Source organism: Chiloscyllium punctatum, chromosome 36 (genome assembly GCF_047496795.1).
Source record: "Chiloscyllium punctatum isolate Juve2018m chromosome 36, sChiPun1.3, whole genome shotgun sequence".
Taxonomy (NCBI): domain Eukaryota; kingdom Metazoa; phylum Chordata; class Chondrichthyes; order Orectolobiformes; family Hemiscylliidae; genus Chiloscyllium; species Chiloscyllium punctatum.
The window spans coordinates 44,646,168-44,668,713 of record NC_092774.1 but is presented as its reverse complement, the minus strand read 5'-3'; the positions used below and the strand labels follow the sequence as shown (position 1 = coordinate 44,668,713).

The 22,546-nt window shown below is 40.2% G+C and overlaps 1 protein-coding gene across 1 annotated transcript; it reads left to right on the top strand.

The window, feature by feature from the left end:
• Nucleotides 1-185: 185 nt before the first annotated feature.
• On the top strand, nucleotides 186-20,864 carry LOC140460070 (probable G-protein coupled receptor 139). The gene is made up of 3 exons (XM_072554473.1): nucleotides 186-327; nucleotides 13,173-13,262; nucleotides 19,960-20,864. Exons 1-3 carry the CDS (start codon nucleotides 186-188, stop codon nucleotides 20,862-20,864), a joined length of 1,137 nt encoding a protein of 378 aa, XP_072410574.1.
• Nucleotides 20,865-22,546: the final 1,682 nt, after the last annotated feature.

Sequence of the window (22,546 nt, the reverse complement as noted above, 5' to 3'; positions counted from 1 at the left end):
CCGATCCATTTAGCCACAGTGTTGTGGAAGGTTTCAGATGCAACAATTCAGAATGCTATGAATAGAGATAAAGAATAACATAGATTGATTCGTGAAAAAAAATCGTGGCTATCTCAAATGAAAATCCTAATTATCCGACTTACTGGTGTAGTCGTGGGTGGGGGACGTGTTGGGGCGGAGGTGGTATGGTTCGAATTGGCAATGGGAAGCTTGACGAGATAAATATAGATGATGTGGCGATCGTGGAAAAGACATTTCTGAAAATGGCGCCAACGATGTTCAAATTCAGTTTTGACAATGAAAAGGAGGAAAGCCTGAACTTGACAAGTGAGCGCTAAAATCGAGTAAACGTTAGTCAGAACTTATTAATAGGCAGATAAAGACGGGAGAATGAATGGAAATTGTAGAGGATACAAATATAATTGCAGTAGAACCCCAACAGAATCATAAAGTTGAAATGTGAAGAGAGACAGTATAAAAATAAAAACGAACTTTGAAGATAATGGGAAGGAAAAATCGCAAAATGTATACAAGAGCCTGAAATTCTAAAAGCAAAGTACTCAGACAAACTGACTTTCATAAAAATAAGTTTATAGAAAAGGGAGAATGAAGTAATGGCATTAAGGTTGGCTATGGTTCAAATGAGGAATTGGATTCTACATTAAACCTGCGTTTAGTATCCATAAATTGGATGAATTTGAAAAATGTTCTGCCTCACTTAGAACAAAAGCCAGATTTTCAGATCCCCCAACGGTGCTTCGACCTTAATGTTGTGAAAAAATATGTATTAAATGGAAATATTTACGAGAAGTTGTTTTTGTAAACGTGTCAGTAAATTTTTTGGACATTGATTGAAGTGCATAATTCCCAAAAGAAAACTCTGGGGTTCTGAGAACTTCTGAAATGTCAACAGTACAATGCTTATTCTGTTGAGTACACAAATTAAGATGTTTCGTTTAGCTTTGTCTTCAGTACAGCATCTTAAGTCATAAGTTAAACAGAATCAAAAGTTGAATGACAACATCTCTAGCCAAGTGTAAATATCAAACATGTGCTCTATCAAACCGAGTTAAATTCTGTGGTGTGACTTGCCCAGGATTATCATGAGCTCAGATAACAACTTCGCTGGGGCTGCTCTCAGGCGTTTGAATCAATTGAATTAAAGAGGAGTTTTTTTTAAAGAAACAATTGCATCGAGTATCTGGATACAAAGCAAAAATGTTGTGGTGAATTTATTGGGCGCTTTTAAGTCTTGGTTTTGTCCGGAATATTGCTGAATTTATATTTTTTTTCTCAGAGTAGAAGACAACTATTTTTGACGATGGCTCAAAAATCTCAGTAAGTCTGACAACATCTATGGAGAGAAAATAGTGTTAACATTTCGAGTCTATGACAACTTCTTCCAAACTGTTCTTGGACTCGAAACCTGAACATACCGGAAGGAAACCACAAAGCATGCTGGACTCGAAATGCTTAACACAATGCTTAACAATGTTTTTCTCTACATAGGAGATGCCAGACCTGCTAATTTTTCTCAGAAGTCAGTGTGTGTTATGGACCATATTATGTCATTTCTTTTGCCGTTCCCAGGTCTTTTTGCCTCTGCCTCAAGCCGCTTCATTCACAATTGAAATGTAGCCATCTTAAAAGATTTCATGGCATCTCCAGTAATTTTAATGCTGAGCTATGGCTATATTTATCTCTCCTCACAGAAGGAGGCAGCTCCAAATGCGGATTGTCGGCTAATTCCAGTATTGTGGCCTTATTTACCTTTTACAAGGCCACAAAAGTCACTTCTTCCAGAAAACTCTTGGTGATTGGAAGATCCATTGCTATCCTAGACACTGTTTAAACCAACCGAATTCAACACCTGGAAAAAAGATAATAACTGATGCCTTCGACTCCAGAAACCCTAATAGCAAATCGGAACGAAAGAACAAAATCTGGACGAACCCCCCAGTGTGTTTTGGACCGGGCAGACCTCATCAAAACATTTCAAGAGATTAGCCCAAACCGTAACTTTACTACTTGTTTTAAGTAAGTGTATCGTGGATATTCCAGGATTGATTCAGCTGCCACAACCACTTAGTTTTAAACAATACAGAATTTATTTGCACGATCACCAAATGAAACCCAAACAAAAGAGAACAGAATATACATTAACTTTTAACCTATCAGAAAACTTAACGATGCTGTTCCAAAACAGGTGCAATTATCCCCATGAACACACCTCAGCAAGAAAGGAAAAATCAAATACAGGATCTCACAGGAGTGATACCAGAAAGAGAGAGATGGCAGAGAGATACAGCATGGAACAGCTTTTTCCATGTAGATGCTTCTTTGACCAGCAGTCTCAAAACCAGCTGCTTGTTTTGAACAGCCAGTCAGCAAAAAAACAACAAATCAGAGAGAACCTGAGGTAGGAGAAATGGCCATTCTCCTTTCATTGTACAAGTATTGCTTTTCTTTAACTTGAAAGCCTTTAGCTTAGTTATAATCCAATTGTCTCGAAAACCCATGAAAACCAGAATTCCTGGAATCTGTGCGTTTATTGCCTCTTTGAAAAAAAAAACATGGGCAACATAATCCTGTCAAAGGAACAGTACCATCACAGTGTGCATGCTTCTGATTTCGGGAATCGGTTGTATCTTGGCTTTATCCGACGTGATATTTGAACTTCATGTAGGAATGAAAGCAGAATATTGTAAAATAAAATATTTAAATTAATGACTCATTATTCCAAATTCGAAAGAGGAAGCTTCAATTTAATATATCGTCATTCGAATTAGCTACGATTGGGTGGTAAATGAAAGGAGACTTGAATTAGAAAAAAAATAAATAAAAAGACAAGATGGAAGATAAATAATGAACTGAAAATGACAGTGGAATGAATGTCGAAGAGTGTGTGGTTGGAAAACACTACCGGTCCTGCAACATCTGAAGAGCAGGAGAGTCGACGTTTCACCATAAGCTCTTAGAGTACAACCTGATGAAGAGATGATGCCCGAAACATCGACTCTTCGGCTCCTCGGATGCTGCCTGACCATCTGTGATTTTTCAACTCTGATCTCCAGCATCTGCAGTCCTCACTTTCTCCTAGTGGAATGAAAGAAATGATAAAGAAAATAACAACGAAAATGAATTATTTAAAAAAATTCAAAAGCACAGATACGTCTGAAGCATAATTTGGAGAGACATGATGTTAGAATAAAGGAAGAATGAAGAAGTCGGATTAAGGACGATAATATTTTAAGACAACTGATTCATTTCGAAATCTACATTTAGTATCGACATCAACAAAACATGAAATTGAGAGCTATCTTATCTCCTTTGTAATGGTTGCAGAATGGGGAAAATGACTAAAGGTTGCATGCACAGAAACCTGTTTTGTAGATTCACCAGGTTGACACCTGATTGGTAGGTGTGAATGGTGTCCCTCCAACACTCTTTATTGAGCCTGGGTTGATCTCCTCGGTTGATAGCAGTGTTAGAGTAAAGTTGTTTTCGCCAATCCTGTGTAACATGTGATAGAGCAACCCTGAATGTGAACACCCCAGGGCCTCATCGATTCCTACTTTTGGCTTTTGACATCTTTGACAACTCTTTCCCAATTATTACGGAGGTATTGCCTCACAACTCGATGTTATGTTTCCTGAATATGAAGAGAGGTGTTAGTTTCCACAAGAACCGTGAGGTGTTCAATGGTACAGATATAATAATGCATGCATGGATGTACAATTGGTGAGGATGAGGTCAAGTATATTTTTCAGTTTTTGTTTGTTTCCCCTCTACCTTCTGCAGACACAGTTGAATAGCTACATCCCGAAGGACCAGATTAATTCAATTCGCGGTGCAGCTTAAGGAACTATTGGTAATGGATATTCAAGACACCGCGTCAGGACTATTCTGTACGCGTGGTGACGCTCAGTTCTTCCTGGAAATGGTGTCCACCGTTGTGGAGTACTGATTCATCAGCTGAAGGAGCTGGCATGCAGCGTATCGTAAAATGCCTTTCCTGCCTACGTTTGAGCTGATACCATCAAAATTCACAATGTCCAGATGAATGGCTGGGAGGAGCTATTTCCACGGATCTGAGGAATGATCATTTTGCCCAAAATGTGAACTCTGATTTCTGTCGACGGATGCTGCAAGACCAACTGAGCTTTTCCAGCGATTTGCTTTTGTTGCCGTTTAAAGCATCGACAGTTCTTTGGATTATCATTTCGATATTCGTCTTGTCTCAGGCCGAATTCATCTTGGATCAATCAGTCTTGTTGGTGGTGACAATCTGGGCATAATATTTTCGTATTTACCAAATGTGAAGTATATCTAACAGAGAGCACAAAAAAGCAGATGCACAGGCCAATGCAAAAGCGAAATATGTGAGTGTAATTACTAAATAGTTATTCTATACCCGGAATCCACTTCCAGTATCAAAACGTTTATTAATCATTGGAGGAAAAACCCTCTGGGGGGTCGAGGAAATATTTCATTGCATAAAGGCATGGCAATGCACGATGAGGGAGAACATTTCAGAGTATAACGGGATCTTGATTCACTGGGCTAGTGGGCTGAGGAATGGAAGATGTTGTTTAATGTAGATAAACACGAAATGTTGCAGTTTTGTCACTCTGGCTGGGCTTGTACTGTTAATTTGGAGCACCGGGGAGCTTTGTCAAATATACAATCCTCGTGATTAAGGTTCATGTCTTCTAGATTGTGACGTCACAGTTAGAAAGCATGGTGAAGAAGGCGTTCAGCACATTTGCCTCCTTTGGCAGACCATTGAGGAGACGAGGTGGGACTTCAATTTAGGCTGGACAAGACATTGTTAAGGCCACATTTGTAGAAGTGTGTATAGGAAAAGGAAATGAAAATCCAGAAAAAATGGAAACTGTAAGCAAGTATACTTGACATATATAATCATGATGGTGGTAGAAGAGATTATCAAAGTTATATAGTGACACACAAATTAGGATCCAGTTCAGCCAGGCCGTCATCATGGTGTCGTGAAACAGAAATAATGCTATCAAAAATATTGAACTTATTTGGGAAAGTAACATGCATTTTGGATAAATGAGAACTTGTCCCTCAGGATACTGTCCTTACTGCAACCATCTACCTTTCCTCCATCATACGGTTACTTGCCAATGATCGCAAGGTATTCAGTACCATTCTCCAATTCTGATATCCCGAAGTAGCCCGTGCTCAAATGCAACAATATTTGGATGATATACAGGCATGGGTTGACAAGTGACAATTAACATTCGCAACACACAAATGTCATCTTTTGAGAAATAAGAGTGCAACCTTATAACCGTCATTTAAAATTTAATGATGTTACTCTTATGGACCAGGGCAGATCCACTAAAAAGTATTTGAAGAAGGTAGCCCTGACTCGAACTTTTATTTCCCTTTAGGCAGATATATAATGGGCATTCCGGAAGTGACGCAGCTCGTCAAAACATTCAGCTTTAATCACATCAGAACTACTTTAGACATTGCCGAAGAAGCTCAAATAAAAGAAAACAGAATTTAGAAAAAAAGGTAACTTATTTCATAACCCACAGGCACGATTTCGCAACAGAACGAAGCTGTTCCAATCCCTGCAACATTCCTTAAATGTGCCCCTTGGTAAAAGGGAAATTCAAACACGGGTTTTACAGGCAGGAGAGATTACAGAGTGAAACTTCAGACAATATCTCTCTTGAAGCATGGAACCTGTTTTCAATGTCCCTGCATCTCTCGGTTCCCAGCTTTTTTCGACTATTTGCTGAAACAAACCAAGCCAAAATTAACATGAACTGTGAGAACAGGCCAGTTCACTGCAATTGTTCAAGGTAAGAAGATCCAGCAAATCGTCCTTTGCATCCACCCTTGAAACAAACATTTAAAATAACCTTGATAAAGCGGCAGAATTGCCACAGTCATCGCCATTCAGTCTCTCACTATCAACATTATGGAGTTTACTATTGAACAGGAACTCAAAAGAACACATAAACGAGGTGGCTACAACAACAAGTCGACGATTTGGAACACTGTGGCTAGTAATTCACCTCCTGACTCCCCAAAGGCTGCCTGTCATCAACAAAGTACAAGTAAGGAGTGTGATCAGTATTCCTCACTTCACTGGATCGACGCAACTCAAAGAGCATTCAAGAATCTTTACACCATCCAGGACAAAGCAGCCTACGTGACTGGTACTAAATTCACGAGCATCCATTTCGTCCACCAAGGATCCTCAGACCTCACTTTCGTAACTTGCGATTATTTCTATTAAGAAAGACAATGACATTAGCTCCAAGGGAATATCACCACCTTTCTGTTCCCCTCCATCCTGGCTTGCAAATGTATCGCTGTCTCTTCACTGCCGTTGCGTTGAAATCTTAAAACTCCCTCCCTAACGGCATTATGAGCTGCCCCACAGGAGGTGGACTGCAGTGGTTAAAGAAGGCTGCTTCTCAATGGCAAAGAATAAATGCTGGCCACGTCACACAAAAGAACAAAAAAATGTGGATGAGCTTTACTTCGATTTGCAGAGTCATTAAGTCATCAACTCGTAAAACATGGAACCAGACCCATTGGCACAACCCCATCATGTCGAGAGTTTCCGAAACAGAATCAGTCCTATGTGTCTGCATTTGCCTCATATCCCTTTAAATGTTTCCTATCCTTGGCTCCCTCGAAATATCTTTTCAATGTTGTAATTGTATTTATCTCTGCCACTTCCTTTGCTAGGTAGTTCGAAACATGCAAAATCTGCATGAAAAATAATTCTCCTCAGAACACTTAAAATACTTTCTTCCTCACCTTAAAGCTGTCCACCTGTCCTCTCTAGCATTCAATTCTCCTTACCTGAAAAAAAATGCTTGGCTATTCACTTTATCTATGCGCGTCGCAAATTTATAAACGTCTGAGCCTTGTGCCTTCTACACTGCTGGGAAAGAAATTTCAGCCTATTCAGGCACTCTTTAAGTCTCAAATTTTCCAGTGCCTGTGACATCATTGTGAATCTTTTTTCCCACCGTTTTCAGTTTTATAATATGTTTCCTATCGCAGGGTGCACAGAACTGTACGCAGTACACCAATGTACTCTTGTGAAAGACACGAACAGCCGTAACATGACCTGCAAAAGCCTGTACTCAATGCTCTGACCGATGAAGTTAAGCCTGCTCATGCCTTCTTCATTACCCTGTTGACCTGTGACGTTAATTTCAAGGAACAATCTACCTGAACCCCTAGGTATTTCTGTTCAACACATCTCCCAACGACCCTACAATGAACCGTGTACACCCATCTTCGGTTTGTCACATCAAATTGCAACACATTGCGTTCATCTAAAGTCGAGTCCACCTGCCATTCGTTGATCTACGAGTCCAATTGATCAAGATCAGATACATCCTCAGGTTATCTTATTCACTATCCATCAAGTTTGGTGTCCTCTACAAACTTACTGCCAATGTTTCTGCCATTCCTATCCAGATCATTTATTTAAACGGCAAACAACAGTGGAATCAACAGCGATCTTTGCGTCACCGAGGTGGTCACAGGCTTTCAGTGTGAAAAGTAACGTCGTACCAACATCTTCTGTCTCCTCTTCTCTCGCCAATTTTGTATCCAGTCGGCTAGATCTCCCTGGACATCATGTGTTCTCACCTGGCCAACCAGTCTATTATGTGGAAACTTGTCGAAAACCTCGCTTACACTCATGTAGACAATAGCTACCGCTCAACTTTCATCAACATTTTGTTCATATCATCAAGAACGTCTGAAAATTTCTGAGATATGAGGGCGCCAAAGCACAAAGAAATGCTGACCATTCTGAATCTGTCCTGACCTTTCCAAGTGCATGTCGATCTAGTTCCTCAGCTTCCCCTTCAGCAACTTATCCACCACTGACATTAGACTTGTCTATCTGTCGATCCCTAGCTTTTCCTTTCAGTCTTCCTTAAAACTGGTACATTAACCACTCTCCATTCTTCCGGCACCTCACCCATGTTCATGGACAATACAAGTATCTCTGCTAAGGGCCCCATAATAATTCCTTTGCTTCCCAAAATTTACTGGGATACAGTTGATCAGCACCCAGTCATTCATTTACTCTATGTGTTTTAAAATCTCATCACTTCCCCTGCTGTGGTGGACTCTCTAAACATCACTGTGTATTTCCCCGAGATTCCACCGTGAATATGTTTGTCCTCAGTGAATTCCTACATGCAATATTCGTTTTGCATCTCACCCATCTCCTGTTGTTCCACAAATAGATGACCGCGTTGATCCTCTAAGGCCATATTATCTCCTTAGTTTCTCTTTTGTTCTCAATATACTTGTAGAATCTCTTTGGATTCTGCTTAACCTTATCTGCCAAATCTATCTTATGTGCACTTTTTTGCCGTCCTTATTTCCCTTTCTTAGTGTACTCCTGCAACCCATACACTCCTCAACGGATGCACGTCATCCCAGCTGTAGATTTCTGGCATATGCCTCTTTCACTTGTTTGAACATTGATTCAATACCCATATCATGCTGTGTTCTTAGTCTAGCCAGCCTTGCCGTTGTCACGAGCAAAAACGTGTTGTCCCTCAATTCCCACTAGCTCACTTTTGAAAGCTTCCCACTTGCTTGATGTCCCGTTTCCCGTAAACAGTATCTTCCAATCAACTTTTGTAAGTTCCCGTCTAATAACATCGAAATTGACCTTGACCTAATTAGATCTTAAACTTGAGGACCGGCTCATTCTTTTCCATACAGCTTGAAAACTAATTGACTTGTGATCACTGGACACAAAGTGCTCCGCCACGAATACTTCAATCATGGCCCATGCCATATCCCCGAAAATTATTAGCGCAGGCAGCAGAGACATCAATTTTTCTTACTTTCAAAGGCAAAAAATGAAATGCTTGTTCCAGACGCAATGCAATAGGTCAAACCATTCGATTTTAAACAAAGTTATTTATATGCTGTTGTTATAATTCAACAAAAGAAAGAGGGAATTAGAATAACTTAACTCGACTGGAACACTTAGCACAATAATAGATACAGTAGCTACTAATAATTAAATGTTCCAACATAGTAATATCACATAAACACATTCATTTGCACAAAGGAAAATTCAAATTCTCCCATGCGGCTCTCCCATCCAGGAGGTGAAAAAATCAGGAGAAAACTCAGAAAGAGTAACAGCCAGCTGACATTCAGTGAAGCTTCAATTACCGTTGAGGCCACAATGGATTCTGCTTAAAGCTTAACTCTAAAAATTCAGCAATCGTGCTCTGTGAGATCTGGCCACACCATGCAGCGAAGAGAAAAACTCAAGGACTTCCGCGATTTTTACTCAAATGTTTCTGGTAGACTGCTTAATGACTCTGCCTTACAAACTGTCTTAACAAAAACACAGAATAAAATAAGTGGCGTCAGTGGGGGAGCACTTTGGGGCCAGCGGCCATAATTCTATTTGTTTTAGAATAATGATGGAAAAAATTAGAACAGCTCAAAAAGTTGAAATTCTAAATTGGAGAAACTCAATTTTGGCGGAGTTAGGCAAGAACTTTCGAAAGCTGATTGGAGGCAGGTGTTCGCAGGTGCAGGGATGTCTGGAAGATAGGAAGCCTTCTGAAATGAGATAACAAGAATCCAGAGAAAGTACATTCCTGTCAGGGCGAAAGGAAAGGCTGGTAGGTAGAGGGAATGCTGGATGACGAAAGAAATTGAACGTCTGGTTAAGAAAAAGACGGAGGCATATGTCAGGTACAGAGAGGCAGATCGAGTGAATCTTGAGAAGAGTATAAAGGAAGTAGGAGTATACTTAAGAGGGAAATCAGGAGGGCAAAAAGGGGACATGAGATAGCTTTTGCAAATAGAAATAAGGAAAGTCCAAAGGGTTTTTACAAATATATTAAGGACATAAGTGTAACAAGGGACAGAATAGTGCTCTCAAAGATCAGCAAGGCGGCCTTTGTGTGGAACCACAGAAAATGGGGGAGATACTAAATGAATATTTTGCATCAGTATTTACGTGGAAAAGGATATGGAAGATATAGACTGCAGGCAAGTAGATGGTGACATCTTGCAAAATGCCCAGATGACAGATGAGGAAGTGCAGGATGTCTTGAAACGGTTAAAGGTGGATAAATCCCCAGGACCTGATCAAGTGTACCTCATAACTCTGTGGGAACCTAGAGAAGTGATTGCTGGGTCTCTTGCTGAGATAGTTGTATCATCGATAGTCACAGGAGAGGTGTTGGAAGACTGGAGGTTGGCAAACGTGGTGTCACTGTTTAAGAAGGATGGTTACGACAAGCCAGGGAATTTCAGACCCGTGAGCCTGACCTCATTGTTGGGCAATTTCTTGGAGGGAATCCTAAGGGACAGGATGTACATATATTTGGAAAGGTAAGGACTGATTAGCGATATTCAAGATGGCTTTGTGCGTGGGAAATCATGTCTTGTGAACTTTATAGAGGTTTTTGAAGAATAACATAGGAGACTGATGAGGGCAGAGCAGTAGATGTGATCTATGTGGTCTTCAGTAAAGCGTCCAACAAGGTTCCCCATGGGACACTGATTATAAAGGTTAGATCTCATGTAATATAGGGAGAACTAGCCATTTGGATACAGAACTGGGTCAAAGGTGGTAGTGGAGGGTTGTTTTTCAGACTGGACACTTGTGACCAGTGAATTGCCACAAGGGTCAGTGCTTGGCCCTGTACTTTTTGTCATTTACATAAATGATTTGGATGTGAACATAAGAGGTACAGTTAGTAAGTTTGATGACATCAAAAGTGGAGGTGTAATGGACAGCGAAAAGGCTTACATCAGATTACAACAGGATCTTGACCAGATGGGCCAATGGGCTGAGAAGTGGCAGATGGAGTTTAATTCAGATAAATGTGAGGTGCTGCATTTTGGGAAAGCAAATCTTAGCAGGACTTACACACTTAATGGTAAGGTCCCAGGGAGTGTTGCTGAACAAAGAGACCTTGGAGTGCAGGTGTATAGCTCCTTTAAAGTGGAGTCGCAGGAATACTGGCTAACGAAGAAGGCGTTTGGTCTGCTTTGTATTATTGTTCAGAGTATTGAGTACAGGAGTTGGGAGGTCATGTTGCGGCGGTACAGGATATTGGTTAGGCCAGTGTTGGAATATTGCGTGCACTTCTGGTCTCCTTCATATCGGAAACATGTTGTGAAACTTGAAAGGGTTCAGAAAAGATTTACAAGGTTGTTGCCATGGTTGGAGGATTTGAGGTAAAGGGAGAGGCAGAACAGACTGAGGCTCGTTTTCCCTGGAGCGTCGGAGGCTGAGGGGAGACCATATAGAGTTTGATAAAATTATGAGGGGCATGGATAGTATAAATAGACAAAGTCTTTTCACTGGGGTCGGGGCGTCCGGAACGAGAGGGCATAGGATTACGGTGAAAGGGGAAAGATACAAAAGAGACATAAGGGGCAACGTTTTCACGCAGAGGGTGGTACGTGCATGGAATGTGCTGCCAGAGGATGTGGTGGAATCTGGTACAATTGCAACATTTAAGAGAAAATTGTCTGTGTGTATGAATAGGAAGGGTGTGGAGGGATATGGGCTGGGTGCTGGCATTTGGAACTAGATTTCGTTGGGATATCTGGTTGGCATGGACGAGTTGGACCGCAGGGTCTGTTTCCATGCTGTATATCTCTCGGATTCTATGACTCTATAACTGCTTCAAATTAAAATATGTCGATACTGGTCGTGCTACATTTCCAAAAGGAGATAGAGATTTTCCCCTTCTCCAGTAGGGCCATGTAACTATTCGTTGGGAAAGTTTTCCTTGAGGCAATTATAAATAGTTCCAACCCAAGCCCTGAGCCTTGGCAGGAAATATATATCGTGTTGTCTGCCACAGGGAACAATTTGGGATATCAACACTTTCTTATTTAAAACATGACTTGAGTAAATTTTTGGGCGGAATGGCTGAGGGTTCCATTGAATATATAATGCCATGGAGGAAAGCTCGTTGTGCAGAAGCCACAAAGAAACCAAAAATGGACACAAATAGTTCGAGACAGGCAATCCTCTGGAAAAATAGAATACAAAATGTCAATTGTTCTACTCCGTGAAGAAAAAGAAAAATGAAGCATTGCATCGAAATGATAAGCATTCCAAATTTTCTGAAATGCAGAGAGATTTAGGAGTCTTCGTGCCAGCATTAGAGAAGATTATGTACGCAAATATGATTTCGGAAATCAAATGATATTAAACATTTATTGCAAGGCTTTTCGCATCCTAAAATGGAGAGATGATATTTCAGTAAAACAATGCATTATTGAGGCAATATCTGGACATTGTGAGTGTGACCTTTCGGAGACAGGTCAGTGAAGGTTTAATAGATTAACAAGCAATAATTACCTTATGAGGATCGTTATGACAGGCTAGGCTTGTGTCTGCTGAAATTTCGAAGGGCAAAGGTGAAGAGAATTGAAATCGATGAGAATGAACCGTCGGTAATGGATGGTTTAGAAAATTACATTTGCGACTGTGGGACGAAATTGAATGCGGGGATAATGTTGATATTATATATATATGAAGAGATTATTTTCTCAGCATTCATCTTCATCGTTTGGAACAGCTTTCCTGAAAAGACAATAGCAGCAGTCTTCGAATATTTTGAATGCAGAGGTAGGTCGATCCTTGCGAAGAAGAGGGATGATGGGTTAATGGGAACGACAGGAATATGAAGACATTAGACCAGTCTTGAATTTCTGAATGGCATAGCAGCCTCAAAGAACCGAATGATCTGTCACTGCTTCCTTATTCAAATACATAAAATTAATGCATTTCATTTACTTTAAGAAATGCTTCAGTTTGAAATGCTAACTTCAATTGGTATGATATATTAGTTTAAAGGCTTGGTGTTTGAATAATTCCAGAATATCTGTGACAATACGCGTTTAATTCTCGTAAATTGTTTACATGGTTTTAATATAGCTTTCTTTTGCATTTTCCAATTGAAACTCAGCACAAACTGCATCTTCTTAGATGAAGGACATAACAAATGTGTCATTATCTGTACAAATTCAGAGAAAAAAAAAATTGAATGATGTTGTAACTACTGGTCCCGGTGGATCTGACAGTGGGTATAAATATAACGGCTCTGTGAGTGTGTTTTTTGGATTATCGTGATTGCCTGTTCACAAAGGAGTTCATCATCTTGCAGAGAAAATGCTAGCAACGTATTATACAATTGCAAAAGTAGTCTATATGATGATTGCAGTCAGTGGTGTTCCCGGTAAGCTGTTAACATTATTCACGATCCGTAAATCTATTTGGGATATGACCTTTCGTTTTCACCTTCAATTGCAAATATTTCATGCTGATTCATTATTGGACCTTCAGAGATAAATGTGATAATTTGTCAGAATATACATAGAAAGATCTCTGTATTTGTGTTTCATGATCCTATCAGAAGCTAAACCTGTCCTGATAAATTTAAAGTAAGCTGAATAATCAGACTTTGTTACTTTAATGGGAAATCATGAGTTGTCGAATACGACTATAATGAAGACAAATTTCTGGTAATTTACGAATTGATAGGTTTTGATATTAGAATTGTGCTCAGCGGCAGTCACTAACTTGAGTGCAAGTCCGTACTCCATTGATAATATATTAATGGGTGTAAATGTTCGCTGGACGATTGCAGAAAATGTGGGATACCGAAAAGTATCAAACTCCTGACGCCAGTGCCATGTCGTGTAATATTACACTGAGCCTTGGTCACTAAGCTGATGAAACCATATTATCCACTGGCCATGTATCAATGAAAGTACCGGCCACTGTAAAAGTGTATCACCTGTGGATTACTAACACAAGCAAAAACGCCTGGATGATTGGGTGGTGCACTGTAAATTATACCGACCACTGATGAATTGAACTTTTCAGGTTGGAAGAGACGGGGTTAGTTTCTAATATAACTGAAATGTTGGTAGCAAAACTAAAACGTATATATGCCTGGAATTCTACAGATAGATTTGAACTAACTCTGAGGATGGAAAGCGTGGGAGCAAACATTTGCACTGGAAAGGTGCAGAACAATGTGTATTTACAGGTGATCCATCACTCCTTGCCTTTCAATAACGTTTCCACCTCAGAATTCCCCAAATATAAACATCTCATTCGTCGTACCTATCAGAGGCTGTGGCTGAAAGAGGAGGCTAAAGAGTGAGAACCGATTGACTTATAACTCCAAGAATACTGCCCATCATCTGCCAGATTCAAGGCAGCAGTGATGCACCGATCTCAACTTCCCTGCAAAAGTTCAACTCCAATGAATTTAAAAGGCCCCCATTATCACAGAGAAAGAAACCTGCCTGTTTAGTGACCCCACTCAGCACCTTAAATCTTCAATCTCTCCACCTTTATTGCACAATGTCAGAAACATTCTTCAAAATTTATTGCAACAAAATACCAAGGGTCTCTCATTGGAACCTTCCATACCCACGATCTTTACCAGTATTCCATCACAACCTTATCCAACGTCTGGTTACGAACTTGCAGATATATCTCTGGATGCCATCATCATGTATTATTCGAATATCTGTCATGCAGAAATGTACTAAACTTCGACTAATAACAAACAGGTTGAAGTACTTGCTTCCTGTGGTTGTGAATTTCTCCCACGACGATCATATTTGCTCGGTCCCTTCGAGCTCCTTCCAGCAATTCCTGGGTTGTCATCTTCTTTCAATTGAGAAGCAACGTCTCACTCTCGGTCTCATGCATGAGAAACTTTACCTGTCAGTGCTGTTTTGGACTCAGTCTTGCCCACTAAGTGGAGAGGTGCAGCCCATTAATTTGAAACATCTTTTTACCGATGAAATATTTCTTATTCTGTCTTAGCATCACAACATACGTCTTCTGTCAAGGTTTCAATGTGAAGTAATTTTCTTTGCAGTTATTCACTAACAAGTGCAAAAAAGTAAAGACTTGATGATATTTCTCTGCTCATAAAAGGCAGTTGCAAAGGCAGATTTGATCTGTTTCCTGGCAGTTAACAACAGTACAGCCTGTATAAATGTTTTTTAATTGTAATCATTTACTTCCACGAGAGCATTGTAAAGTTAAGTTGCTTACGTTGTTCATTCATCCTGTTCGCACAAGTTTCAGAAAATCCGTGGGAGTGAATATTGTCATTACTATTGCCCTGAAACAGTATCAATGGTGCACTCAAAAACAATGTGCGCGAGAATGTGTGGTTAGAAGGCACTGTCATCTTTGCAAGCTCAGTGACACTTCTTCAGAATTGAAAAAGGGACACTCCAAAAGAGGCAACATTTCAAACCAACCTTTCTGACTCCAACTCAAGGACACTAACATGGCGCTGAAAGAATATTCTGGTTTTAGGGTATCTCTTACCCGCCTCCTCCATCTCCACTGGCACCTCAATCCGTACATGCACACCTTCTGTATGAAACATTGCCTCTTACGTCCCTTTTATATATTTCACCCTCACTGTCTAGTTCTGGACTCCCCCACCGCATGGAAATTACCTTCTCTATTTATCCTATCTATGCTCCTCATAATTTTATAGACATCTATCATATAACCCCTCTGCGCCCATGCTCCAAACAGCCCAAACCTATTCAATCTCTCGTCATAGCTCAAATCGTCCAACCCTGGTGACATGATTTTCAATATTTTTTGAACCCTTTCAAGTTTCACAAAATCTTTCTGATAGGAAGGAGAGAAGAATTGCATACAATATTCTCAAAGTGGCCTAACCAATGTCCTGTAAAGCCACAACATGACCTCCCAACTCGTATACTTATTGCTGTTACCAATAAAGAAAAGCATACTAAACGCCTGCTTCACGATCCTATCTAACTGCGACTCTTCTTTCAAGGGACTACCAAACTGCACTCCAAGGCCTCTTTGTTCATCATCACCCACGACCTTACCGTTCAATGTATATGTCCTGCTCTGATTTGATTTCCCAAAACGCAGCACCTCGCATTTATGTGAATAAAATTCCATCTACCACTCCTCAGACCATTGGCCAATCTAATCTGGATCCCGTTGTAATCTGAGGTAACCTCCTTCTCTGTCTCGTAGATCTCCAACTTAAGTGACACCTGCAAACTTACTAACTATACCTCTTCTGCGGACACCCAAATCAGTTTTTGTAAATCACGAAAAATAGTAGACCCAACATCATTCCTTGTGGCACCATTTGTCACAGGCCTCCCGTCTGAAAAGCAACATTCCACCACCAGTTTTGTATCCAAATGGCTAGTTCTCCCTAGGTTCCATGAATTTTGTTGGCTGCAGGGTAGCTTCACTGCTGCCTCACAAAACCAGTGACTTGGGTTTGCTTCCAGCCCCCGGAGACTGTCTGTGTTGTGTTTGCACAATCTCTCCATGTCTCCGCGTGTTGCCTCCGACAATTCAAATATGTGCAAGTTAGGTGAAGTGGCAATGCAAAATTGCCCGTAATACTCAGGGATAAGTATAGAGTGATGGGGAATGCTTTCTGGAGGGTTGGTATGGACTTCTGGGCTGAAGGGCATTTTACAGGAACTCAAATTCGATCCAATCTTGCTACTCTCTCTCCCATGAGAAACCTTGCCGACCCCTGACTGAAGTCCATATAAATCGCTTTCAGCACTCTGCCCACATCAATCCTGCTTGTTCCTTCTTCAGAAACGTCAATCAACTTCGTGAGACCTGATTTCCCACGTACAAAACCTAGGCTGACTATCCCTAATCACTCCTTGACTTTCGAAATACAGGATTCCATCCAACAAGTTGTCCACCACTGACCGTTGGCTCTTTGAGTCTCTAGTTCCCTAGCTTTTGCTTGCCACGTTTCTTAAATAGTGCCATCAGGTCAGCGAAACTCCAGTCTTCCGGTTCCTCAGCTGTGACTAGCGATGATACACATATCTTAGCAAGAGGCCCAGTAATCACTTCCAAAAGTGGATTTATCCACTTTTATACGCTTCAAGGCATGCAGTACGACTTCCTCTGTAATATGTAGCATATTTCAAGATGTGACTATCTATTTCTCCACATTCAATATCTTCCATGTCGTCTCCAACGGAAACACTGATGCAAAATACTTAGTTAGTATCTCCCCCATCTCTTGCAACTGCACGCATAGGTTGCCCTGTTGAATTTTGAGGGACCATATTATCTCTCTTGTTACTCTTTTGACCTTAATGTATTCATGAAAACACATTTGATTCACCTCAACCATATTTGCCAAAGTTCTCTCCAGTCCACATTTTGCCCTCCGAATTCCCTCTTAAGTGGACTCCTACTGCATTTGTTGTTTTCTAAGAATTCACTTGTTCACTCTTGTTTGTACCTGTCGTATGCTTCCTTCTTTTCCTTAACCGAAACCTCAATTTCTCGAGTCATCCAACATTCCCGACATTTCCCAGCCTTTCCTTCCACGCTGACATGAATTTACTGTCTCTGGACTCTCATTATTTGTGAAGGCTTTCCATTTTCCAGTGTTCCTGTTACCTGCAAGCATCTGTCCCCAGTCGGCTTTTGAAAGTTTTTGCCTAATACCGTCAAAAATTAGCCTTTCTCCAATTTAGAACTTCAACTTCTAGATCCGCTCTATCCTTTTCCATCACTATTTTAAATCTAAAAGAAGTACTGTGAGTGGACCCGAAGTGCTCCGCCACTGTCACCTCAGTTACGTGCCCTGTTATATTTCCCAAGAGTAGATCAGGTTTTGCACCTTTTCTTGTAGGTATATCCAAATACTGAATCAGAATATTTTCTTGTACATACTTAACAAATTCGTCTCCGTCTAAACTCTTCACACTATGGCTGCCCCATAGGAAAGTTAAAATCCCCTAAAATGACCACCTGATTATTCTTTTCGACCAACTGAAATCGCCTCACAAACTTACTTCTAAAAATTTCTGCTGGCTATTAGTGCATGTGTAATACAGTCCCAATAAAGTGATCACCCCTTTCTCATTTCTCAGTTCAACCTCAATAACTTCCATGGATGTATTCCTGGGGATATCGTCCGCTGTTACAATCTATGAAGGAGGATGAAAAATAATTATGGCTGTAACAGCGACACTTTTTTGTAATACTTCAGGTGCTGGAGGTGATTTCCTCGACTTCTAGGAGCAGCAATCGCCGTTTTAGAGACTGTTGCATTGCATTGGAAGTTTGGGGGGAAAGGTCAAAACAAGGGCACCTTTAACACCGTGAAAGGAAGACAAACCGTCAGCCAAACTGTTCAAATATGTTATGACATATATCTGGAGTAAGTGGGACATGAACCCGAGCTGCCTGTCTGAGAGGCCTTTCAGCATTAATGTTATTTCCTAATCACCTGTTCAGAGATGTTGTTACATAATTTAAAAGCACGTATGTCTTGAACCCAGACCTTCTGGTGCAAAGATAAGAATAAGATATCAGGAAGATATCAGTCTACATTGAAACATTCAATACCATGAAGGAGAATTTAGAGCGTTGCTTGTCATTTAAACAGATAATTAAGGCCATAAGCATCTTTGCTCACATCATTTATTGGAAACTGATCTGGGGCAAAGAAGAGTAGGTGCAAGGCCAAGAATCCCACAGTAAGTAACTCACTTCTTGACTCACTAAAGGCTGTCCACTCACCACCTCGCAGAATTCAAAAGAATGAGAGAATATTCCACACTTGCCTGGTAAAGTGCAACTCAAATATAAGTTCAGAAACTTGTCACAACAAAGCCAAAGCAATTATTTTGCGGGGCATCACATTTTCAAACGTCAACCACCCGCCAACATGGTCACGAAAAGTTATTGATTGCTCCATGTGAAAGATTCACCACAGAATATCACCAAGGTCATCTGCACAACGTCTTCGAAAAACTGAAGCACTGGAAGTTTAAGAATAGAAGCTTTTCGAGAGCACTATGATCCACAAGTCCCACTTAAAAACTACTCACCATTCCAATGAAATAGGTCATTGATCTTGAATGTCTCTGAATAAAAATCGTGGAACTTCCTCCTCAACTGCGATCTGGCTGTACGTGAAACAGATGGACTTGTGTGATTCAAGGGTGTCACATGCCACTACTTTGTAAAAGACTAACAGTGAGAGACAAAGAATGCCATTCCAGTGGAAGATGCTCACTAGTTCTGAATGGTTTTAGAATTGCAAGTGGGTCAAAGATCCGGCGTCCATTTTGTGCCTTACTCTACCGTGCGTGCCACGATTACCTTAAATGCCTTTTTATTTTACGGAAACCGATGAGGTGTGGACGGGTAAAGGCAGGTGTATTTATGACACACTTCATTTACTCTTAAAAACAGATGGTAACTCACCAAGCCAGTTTTGATGGCGATTGAAGGAGGGGCAAGCCACCACAACGTAATACGTGACGAGTTGCTTCCTCCCTGCATGGACGCTGCCATTTCTCTTCCTTCCACCATTATTATAAATTAAGGACTTGTCCCCATTACACTGAGCTTTCCTTTTGGAGAGATTTCCCGCGTCTTGTGGCTGTCTGTTATTCAGTAAGCATTTCCACCACGACTGGGTATGCCTCACGATCAGACAGTGTGTAATTAAAACACCTTTGCCCTCGATCCACCACTGTTATGAGCTTTGGATCTTACCTTCAAATATACGTAAATGTTCTCAAGTTTATTGAGGACGATGAAACTGGGACAACCAATGTTTCTCTCCAGCTTATTCAAATGCTACCATCCTAACAAGGATATCTAATATATCTCAACCTAACTTTGCATACTGTCTGCTTACTCATAACTGCTCTCCCTTAAATAAAATTAGATGTTGGAGTGTTAGAGGTGGATATAGCTGAAGGTACAATTTTATCATCATTATTGCAATGGTATGTTGACTCTGAACACCTTTGTGCTAGAATTCAAGAACTACTTTTTTGACTGAGAGCATTGAAATGAATAATCAGCAATTTCCAGATTCATTTCCTTTTCCTCTCTTACAGTTAACGTGGTGGCTATTGTGATCCTAGCTCGGGGAAAGTGTGGACTCTCCAGTTGCACCACTCGTTATCTGGTGGCTATGGCAATGGCTGATTTGCTGGTCATTTTCACTGAAGTCATACTATTGCGAGTCAGTTATTTTTATTTCCCAGGATCGTTCCTTGATATAACCCCTGTGTGCTGTGTTACCTTTAGCCTGAGTCGTTCAGCCAAAGACTGTTCTGTATGGTTTACTCTCACTTTCTCCTTTGATAGATTTGTTGCCATTTGTTGCCATAAGCTGAAAACAAAATACTGCAATGAGAGAAATGCTTATGTGGTCGTGGTATCAACTTGCATTCTCCTCTGTTTAAAAAACATTCCTTTCTACTTTGCATATGAAGCTAAAGTAATAATAGACAATATACCTTGGTATTGTTACGTCAAGCCAAGCTATTTCACAGAGACTGGGTGGATAGGATTTGATTGGTTCGATACAGTTTTAAACCCACTGTTCCCATTCGTTTTACTTCTGATTATCAATACTCTGACGGTTAGATATATTTTAGTGAGCAGTCGAGTCCGTAAGAGTCTGATGGGCCAAAGCAAAGGAGAAAATTGTAGTGATCCAGAGATGGAGAGTCGAAGGAGGTCTGTGATTTTACTCTTCAGCATATCTGGTAGTTTCATACTTTTGTGGCTAACATATGTCGTATATGTTTTCTATTACAATATTTCAGCCACAAATCCTTCGCTTTCCGTATATAACACTTCATATATACTTTCAAAAGTCGGATTCATGTTGGTGAATTTAAGTTGCTGTACAAACACGTTTATTTATGTCGTGACTCAGTCCAAGTTCAGGGAGCAGTTCAAGAATGCCATTAAACATCCACTTCAATCAATTATTCGATTTATTAATGCATGAAGTAATTAAAATCGCCTAAACATGGAACTTCAAATCAGTGAGTGCAATCATTGACTGCATACCTTGACCCAAAAGTGAAAATATCATTTCCCATGCATACTTCGAAAAATATCGATCACCTTGTCCCTATCTTTCTGTTTTAGATGGAGGTTAAACAAACGGGAAACATTTAAATGTTTTACACAGATATTACCTTTCACATCCCATGAGAACGAAACTCATGTTTTGCCATCAGCTACGAACTGATATCAATCTATTCCTCTCTCAATCAACTCATTGAGGCTGAATGAGCAAGCTTCCAACATTCATGTGTTGGGTGGTACTGAAATCATATTAATAGCATAGCTGAAGAAGAGCAGTAGTGCGGTGGGGTCTCGAGTGGATATAATATGGACTTGGGAAAATGGCTGATGTTTCCTTGAAATCAGGCATATCAAACTGTGTTGTGGCCATAAATGCATCCATGACTCCCGGCGTAGTCTCAACAAAACCTCATGCAGTTTCAGCAACATTTTCGTAGTCGAGTGGTTCTCTTCTGGAAAAGTCAACAACTGGGGACAAATGTTAAGAGGTCTGTATTATAAGGGAGGGGCATAATTTTGAACTCACTATTGGAGAATGGAGCTTTTTGTCCAAAACCTAAAGGGGATTAAGTTGGTAAAATTCATCAAGTTTGATTTCGATTCTTGCTGAGCAAAGACACGGAGAATGATGGGATTTAACTGGGAAACTAGAATCGAAATTGCAATCATATCCATATTCATTGGTGGAGCTGACTGAAAGGGACATATGGTCTACTTCCGTACGAGTGTTCCAAAAGGAAGATGTGCATTTTGTCTTTCAAATACCCTTCTACACGACATCTATGCATTAATTCTCTGTGTTACCGCGTCAGATTAATCAGTAACAAACTGTTCACACATTGTAAAGGGGAATACAGTGTATACCTGTTGTGTGTTGAAATCAAAATTGAACAATTTACTTATAAACGTTGTATTATTCTCCGCGTATCTGCGGCACAGAAAGTGCATCCTTATCTAAATTCAAACTTTTCCTCTACTCCTCACAGCTTATATTCCCTTGTACATTTATATTATCGACCACTCAAGCCTGAGCAATACTGGTTTATTTATTCCTATTAATTATATAAATTGTGCATCATCACTTCCTTGCTCACAACTAATAAAAGCATTGGTAACAATTCCTTTTATTTCTGAGTTCTTTACAGCAATTTCAATTTTTGTCCCATATATCTGCATATTGACTAAACTTAATTTGTGCAAATGTATTCATCATGACTCTGTATATTCTAAATTTGTGATTTAACGACTTCTGTAACCTCTTATGGAATGGCTTATGGAAAACGAAACAAGTGTGTTACGTTTATTGGTTGTCTTTTAAGGTATGCAATCTTAAAATTCAAACTCATCATGCACAAAGCATGAAATACCGTGAAAAAGCCACGATGATTTTGTTGAGCACAATATGTCGTTCAATATTATGATTTATGCCGTGACAGATTGATTGGCAGCTCCCTGAGAATGAAACTCATCAACAGTAAATCTCTGACATTGTGTCCCCTGCCATTTTGCACTCTTCTGATGTTCAATCTTTGGGAGATAGCCTTCCCACCTCTTCAATGCTATGCTCTGGGTTTTGCCACTGATTATTCATTAAATGCC

What these genes read in the sequence shown, in the direction of transcription:
- LOC140460070 (XM_072554473.1), top strand. Translation starts at nt 186, where the DNA reads ATGGTTCGAATTGGCAATGGGAAGCTTGACGAGATAAATATAGATGAT. An exon ending in GGAAAGCCTGAACTTGACAA is followed by an intron (nt 328 to 13,172) that starts GTGAGCGCTAAA and finishes CTGTTCACAAAG; the next exon opens with GAGTTCATCATCTTGCAGAG. An exon ending in TGCAGTCAGTGGTGTTCCCG is followed by an intron (nt 13,263 to 19,959) that starts GTAAGCTGTTAA and finishes CCTCTCTTACAG; the next exon opens with TTAACGTGGTGGCTATTGTG.